The sequence below is a fragment of the Castanea sativa genome, chromosome 1 (assembly GCF_040712315.1).
Source record: "Castanea sativa cultivar Marrone di Chiusa Pesio chromosome 1, ASM4071231v1".
Classification (NCBI taxonomy): domain Eukaryota; kingdom Viridiplantae; phylum Streptophyta; class Magnoliopsida; order Fagales; family Fagaceae; genus Castanea; species Castanea sativa.
The window spans coordinates 22,369,497-22,376,996 of NC_134013.1; the positions used below are offsets into that span (position 1 = coordinate 22,369,497).

Consider the following 7,500-nt stretch of genomic DNA (forward strand, 5'->3'; position numbering starts at 1 on the left):
TGACCAAAATATGATAGTCCTATGTATTTTTAAAATTAAGTTAAGAAAATTTTAAGGCAAATTACATTTTGTTCTTTGCCTTGATGCCGTAACTATTAGCTCTAACATCATCACAACCATGACTTAACCCCCTTCAATTAGCAATTTCACACTTAGGTACCACAACCAATACCACCACCCACCAGTAATTATAAAATATTCTAGAGCACTCTAACAATGTACTTTTTTGCTCATATAATAGTGAATTTTACTAATTAAATTCATGATAGATTTGCAGTTTATGTGAGAAGGGAAGTATGTCAGAATATTCTATAATTTTCCCCACCCTTGACATACTTTTTTGGCTTCGCAATGTGCATCTGAGCACGGCTTTGAATGTTGAAATGAAAATGTGGTAGGAAAAAGATATTCAGATGAAGAAATCCTGTGGAAAACACTAATCTAGAATTAAGGGCGTCAAGATTCTCTCGTCCTGATATTTTCATAACACACCTATAATTATTAAGTACAACCACTCATCCTCTCAATATTTATATATCTTACAATCTCTGTTCTCATCTTTTTTTATAAGGACCCATCATTGGCGTTACTAGCACCATTATTTCCTCTTCTGCTTGCTGTTGTGTTTTTCAATATCTGCAAATTAAATTGATAAATTGCAAATAATTAGATGTCATTGACTGAGATAAAGGTAGATCACTAGTTTGAACTGTTCCACCAATGACCAAAAGAAAACTTTAGTAATAAAATGATATAATAGGATGCAAAAGTATAAATTTTTCTTCAAAATTGAGTTGAAGATATCTCCACCAACTCATGACATGACAATTCACCATCCACAAGAATTTATTTAACAAGTCACATGATTATCAATCGCCATATGAAGTACACGTGAATAACTTTCCTACACATTTACAGAAAAAAAATTTGTTGGGGTGGAAAACATCCCCTTGTAATCCATCCTGATTGAAAAGGCATTAACCACACCTCATGCTAGGAAAAGAAAAACTATGTTGCTCATGGTTAACTATAAGTAGGGGTGGCAAATGGGTGGGATGGGTGTGTAATTACCCATTTATGACCCGTTTATATATAAATTAATTATCCATTACCCGCCCAACCTATTTAATTAGTAACTCACCCATTTAATTAGTGAGTAGTAAAACATGGATCTCTATTCTCTACCATTAACGATATTTTTTAAAATAGTTTGCGGCAAAGATGCTCGTCGAGCTCTCCAAGTCCCAAGACCCCGCCGCCGGTGATGGCACCACCACCGTCGTTGTCATCACCGGTGCTCTCCTTCGTCAGTGCCTCTCTTTGCTATCCCACTGCATTCACCCTCCGGTTATTTCCGATTCTCTACATAAGGTCGCTCTCAAAGCCGTCGATGTCCTCACCGCCATGGCCATCCTCGTCGAGCTCTCCGACTGTGAGTCTCTCATCAAGTCCACTTCCACTTGTCTCAACAGCAAGGTCGTTAGTTAGTACTCCAGTCTCCTCACTCCACTCACCGTTGATTCTGTTCTCTCCGTAGTCAATTTGGCAAAACCCGTTATCGTCGATTTCCGAGATATCAAGATTGTGAAGAAGCTCCGCAATACCGTGGATGATACCGAGCTTGTGAAAGGCCTTGATTTCGACAAGAAAGTGAGTCACGCTTCTGGTGGACTCACTCGTATGGAGAACGCGAAAATCGCTGTCATTCAGTTCCAGATTTTGCCGCCGAAGACCGATACCGAACAGAGTATTGTGGTTTCGGATTATGCGCAAATGGATAGGATATTGAAAGAAGATAAGTTGTGTTCTGTAGTGTATGTTTGGTTGCCAAGAATGTGATCGTGTGCTATTTTTGGTTTTGTGTTTGTTACAAGTCTGTTTGGATGATGAGAAAATGTTGAAGAGTAGGTGGTAAAGTATGTTTGACTTTTGAGTCTTGTTCTAGGAATTTTATTTTCATCTCTCTCTAGAATTTCCTTACTTTTGTTTGGTTACTGAGAAAATCATAGGGAAAGTGTTTTGGGTTTAAGGAGGTTATATTGTTTATTTAAGTTTTAGATTTTCGAAGGGTTTAGTGGGTTTTTGTGGGTTTATTTAAATTTAAATTTTAGATGAGTTTAGTGGTTATTAGTGGATTTATTCATTTAAACCCATCTAGTTAAATAATCAAATGGGTCTTTACCCATTTAACCCAAATATTCAAATGGATTGGGTTAAGACTTATCCAAATAAGGTGGGTAATGGGTGAGTTCATGGATATAGATAAAAATTGACACCCCTAATTATAAGGGATGCCATTGCCAATGCATATGGTGGTTTACAACAATGATGAACATGAGTTTATGTACTATGACCATTAGCCTTTTATTTTCTGGGTAATTACCAAAGGCGACACAGAGTGATGATGAGGATTGAGTACGAGAAAGGGTATGTAGAACATCTGCTACAATTGCATCTTTTTTTTTTTTCATGAATATGACCATCCCATGCCTAAACTTGTATAGAAACCAAAGAAAAAAGAATATAAATCACAAATCACATATGTAATTAATACCCCATCCTAAAAGGCCAGAAAAGGATGTGTCATGGGCCTGTGGTCAGCCAGGTCAGGTAGAGCCTGACTGACCCGATAAGCTCTCATTGTCAATAACAAGCTTATGGGCAATGCACTATAGTGTATTATTGATGGAAATTGATAAGACTACAGATCTGACCACCATGACCCTTACCAATCATATTTGATGATTAACCATATATTCCTTCCTCCCTAAGCATCCTTGATTGAATTTCAATCACATTGCATAAATATTCTTCTTTCCAATTGCAATTCTATACAGTTTAACTAGGCATGTAATGATAGGTGGGTAATAACAACATTTCAAATGCAATGAATTATATAAAATACCCAAAATGCCCTTCAAAAGAAAAACTAATTTAAAGCAATGAGATTATGATGGTATGATAGGATAGATAGGGTGTGATGGTGATTGGTACATACATGTCTAAGCATTTGATTCTCATTCTGCAAGGTGGACAGCCTCTCTTCCAGCTCAGAATTCTTCTTCTCCAACTCTTTCACCCTCGTTTCCAAATCACTCAAGTATGCCTTCTTCCTCTCCCTTGCTTGTTGTGCTGATACTCTATTCCTCAGCAACCTTTTTTTCCAACCCCAACAAAAAAAAAAAAAAAAACAAAAATCAACAAAATGGAAATGCCACTCACCCTACAAAAAAAAAGAAAAAGAAAAAGAGTAGAGCCTAGCTAGCTAAGATGGTAGCTAGAAAAGGTGCTGAAGAAATATTAAAAACATGGATTTGTATACCATTTCGAAAATTGAAAAAAATTTGACAATTTTTTCGACTTCTGATAAATTTTTTCAAAAATAATATACTATTTAACCGATCCCTAAAAATAATAGTAATTATTATAATATAATAATAAAAATAAAAATGCCAGCTTGGACAGGGGTCCAAGTCCAACCAACCTCTTCAGCCGTTTGCTTTCTTTGTCAGCTGGATTTCTGCCTCTCTTTCTCTGAACTTCACCTGATACTTGAACCCGGTCTGGACCGGCCACCGAACCGGTCTCTCTTCCCGAGGCTGAGGTCCCCGCTGATTCCACTCCTATCTCCGGTACCCTCCTGATCTCCTCATCACTCTCCATACCTAAAACAACACATACACCGCAAAATATCTCTTTATATATTTATATTATCGAATACTACTGTAACAATTTTTTTTTTGACTTTATACAAAATTTTATTAAAAAATGCAAGCGGTGAAAATAATGAAGATATTTTTGAGTCGAGGTTTTTCTCGGTGAAAGTGATTCCCGGGAATATACAGAGACCGACCCACTTGAGGAAACCTCAAGTTTTACAAAACCCAGATGGAAATTCCTATTTTTCTTTTGATATCATCAAGAAGAAAGCTAATCATACATGGGTTTTTTTTTTTTAAAGCTACAAACTTTATGAAGAAAATTTCACCCAGAAGAAAGTTTTCACATTTCAACAAAACCCAGACTGGAAATTAGAAAATATCATTGAAATCGCAGAGAGGATAAAAATTTAAAACTAAAAAGATCTTACAGGTACAGAAAGTTATAATTTTTGCCAGAAAAAAAAATTGAGAAAATGAGTGACAAAATTGGACCTTCCTTGACTTCAAGATGAAGAGCAGAGCTTGAAGATCTTTCACTGCTTGAAGGCAGAGAATTCGCTGCAATTGAACTCGTTGCTTGCTCTTGCATTGCGTCTACAACAAAAACAACGGCAATTTTCTCTGAGGGTTTTAGATTTAGACAGAGAAAAAGAGCGGGACATTAATGTTACAGCGAGTAAATAACGCAGAGTGTGACCTCAGAGAGATTATAGCCGTTGGATCTGTATCGATCTGACGGTTCTGAAAGTGGAATCGTGTAGAGAAATGGGCCATGAGGAGTGGCGTTAATCAAAGGTTTGCAGTGAAGAGTCGTGGAAGTTTTACTGTCGTTGGATTAGGGGTGGATCGGACGGTTGGGAAGGAAGTTCAAAATTAGATGCAATGAATTGGGACCACGTTATGCGCTGGCAGCCTCAAATTGCTGGTGTATCTCGATTTTGCAAAGATATGAGAAATTACTATACTACCCTTTGTTCTGAATTTTACAACTTTTCGTGCTAGTGCCGATGCACATGCCGTTTTGGTACTGATTCATGGAAGTTTGAAAACTCTGTAAAAATTGAAAAAAAACGTGAAACGCAAGGACAAGGGGTACTACCAAAGATTTGATGATATTTTTGGCAAATGCTGAATTGAGACTACCAAAGATTTGATGATATTTTTGGCAAATGCTGAATTGAGAAACTTTATGTAGCAAACTTTTATTAATTCTTATAAGTTTATTATTAAGCTCACTTTTTTTATCAACTAACGATGTATCATATTAATAGTTGTCATATTTTTTGTGACACTAGACTTTCTTCAAGAGTACATAGGTAAAGTCCCCCTAAAAAAAATAATAATAAAAAGAGTACATAGGTAAAGTAAAAAAAGAAAAAAAGAAGAAGAATAAGAGGTATTACAAATTATACCTTTTAATTTTACTTAATCATTTTGATTTTGTTTAATTTAGTTTTGAAACTTGATTTCAATCAATTCATTTAAAAAAAAATTATCTTTATTCAATTCAGTCATTCTATCAAGTTTTTTAAATGGGCTAATTATCAAGTGTCAAAAAAGAACATTGTTTTAATTTTTTTTTAAGCTTCTTAGTTTTTTTTTTTAATTCTGGAAAACTTATTAAAAATTTTATTTTTCTTGACAAAAATATAATTTAAAAAAAAAATAAATTGAGGAAGAACACGTCCTACAACTTTCCTAGTAAACAAATAATGAAAAAAAAAATTCTTTAATAAGGAAAACAACCACCAACCAAAACTCAACCTAAATGAATAAGAAAACACAACAAACAAATTCACTTGAAAATTTAAACCACAATCACAAAACTTACAATTAAGAACCACAATAAAAAATCACATCCTCTTAACTCAAAACCCTAATCCAATCTCAGTTTTAAATCACAATCCAATACCAAACCATCTCCGCCAATTAAAGCCTCCTTTTAGCCAAAACCCCAACCAGCATTCTCAAATCAGTGAAATCACACATATGTCAACCCCTAGCACCACTCTATCTATCACCAAACACACCCCCCCCCCCCCTCCCTCTCTTTCTTTCGTTGAAAAATCTTCATCATATCTCTGATCTCAAGCTTCCTCTACTTCTCTAGTCTCATAAAAAAAATACTCTCTTGAATAAACAATGCTCAATGCAGGCTCCAACAACAACATCCTATCTTTGGTGAGAAGCACTGTTGTTTCGATACCAAATAAGCATGGAAAGGTCTCAAGCTTGTATTTCTTTAGATTTGGCAACGAAACATCATTGTTATGGTCTGAATCTTTATATTTGTGACTTTCTTCCATTTCTAGCTTTTTTTCTTCAATTTTTTCGAAGCATTGGTTGTGAGCTTCAAATATGATAGTATTTCTTTAGATTCATTTTAAGTAGACTTAGTTGTGACTTGTCAGCTTCAGAAGAGAGTGAGAGAGAGTTGCTTTGTTTATGACAACGGAAAGTTAGATTTGAGTTGTTCTCTTTTGGACATAGATTTTTGGTTGAATTTGTGATTTGTGCAAAGAAAATTTTGGTTGAATCTGTGATCTATGTAAAGAAAATTTTGGTTGAATATCATTGTACTTTATTTGTGTTTTTCTCACTTGAAAATAAAATAACTTTTTTAGTAGTTTTTTTTTCTTTTGAAAAAAATTATTAGGTTTTTTGGGTTTAAAATTTAAATAAATTAAAAAAAACCAAAACTATGTCATTTTGGGATACTTAATGGATAGTGAATTAAGATTGAATCGAATAAAGTTAAAAATTAGAGGACTCTATTGAACGAAACAGAAGTTACAAGATTGAATTAAATTTAAGGTAAAGTTTTTTTTTTTTTTGAGAAACACACACACATTGTGATATTGAGAAGGGGTTTATCACTTGCTCCGCGACACTAACTACCGCATGCAGTTTTGGTGTTGGCATGTAAGTGTATTCCCTCATCTCATCACCCTTCCCCTATATATAAATTTAAGATAAAGTTAGAATGTGCAATTTATAATTTAGCAACAAAAAAAAAAGGTTACAAATATCAATCAGATCTCATGATAAATTTTCTTATGATAAGTAGTAAAATTCCATAATAAAATAATACATGGAAATAAATAAATTTAATTTTTTTAATAACAGTAATTTAATCAAAATACAATTTAAGTTTATGGAAACTGTAAGTGCACAATTTGTACTCGGTCCAATCACTAGGTGGACTCAGGCCTAAAGAGTCTTATGCAATAAAATTTTTTAGAGTGTGGGCTTGAAATCTAGACTGTGGATGTTAGACAGGGGAAAAACATGCTAGATTGCCGTTATCCGCGTGTTCAATAGATGAGAACAGTAAAAAATCTCTCTTCGAACGTAAGTTGAGGATAACCTGTATTGTCTTTCTTTCTTTTAAGAACAATATTACAATTACAATTCAAGTATTCGATCTCCCCTTCCTTCTGCCATCCTCCACCTTTTATATCTTTCTTCTTCTCTTATATCCATCTTCTTCTTCCTTCTTTCTTCCACGTGTATCACCAATCTCCTCCCTAGATACTTGTCCCATCCAGTACCTTCTTTAAACCTCCAAATGCCAGCTGGAAAGATGAACCTCACTGCTCAGAGGTCATTTCCTCATTAATGCGGCCAGGGAGGTAGGTGCAGGGTCTTTAATGAGGTGATAACAACTTTTTCTCTTCTGATATTTCTCACACGTTCTTCCTTCTAACCATGGATTACGCCTTTACTCAATAGATCTTCCGGAATTCTGTCTCTAAATCCTTTGGTATGTCCCATGACTTTTACCGTGCCCGTCTGAAGAGGTACTCTTCCTTGGATGACTCATCCACTTCTCGTAGTG

At 34.9% G+C, this 7,500-nt stretch overlaps 1 protein-coding gene across 1 annotated transcript; it reads right to left on the reverse strand.

The window, feature by feature from the left end:
* Positions 1-422: 422 nt before the first annotated feature.
* On the reverse strand, positions 423-4,419 carry LOC142622256 (transcription factor HY5). The gene is made up of 4 exons (XM_075795703.1): positions 4,155-4,419; positions 3,485-3,665; positions 2,999-3,155; positions 423-636 (listed from the first exon to the last, which is right to left on the reverse strand). The coding sequence occupies exons 1-4, from the start codon at positions 4,249-4,251 to the stop codon at positions 565-567; spliced, it is 507 nt and encodes a 168-aa protein (XP_075651818.1). The 5' UTR covers positions 4,252-4,419; the 3' UTR covers positions 423-564.
* Between the last annotated feature and the right edge of the window lie 3,081 nt (positions 4,420-7,500).

Excerpts from the sequence above, each read along its gene's own strand:
- LOC142622256 (XM_075795703.1), bottom strand. The coding sequence starts at position 4,251 with ATGCAAGAGCAAGCAACGAGTTCAATTGCAGCGAATTCTCTGCCTTCA. Across the intron at positions 3,666-4,154 it reads TCATCTTGAAGTCAAGGAAG|GTATGGAGAGTGATGAGGAG; the intron begins GTCCAATTTTGT and ends GTGTTGTTTTAG. Across the intron at positions 3,156-3,484 it reads GAAAGCAAACGGCTGAAGAG|GTTGCTGAGGAATAGAGTAT; the intron begins GTTGGTTGGACT and ends TTGGAAAAAAAG.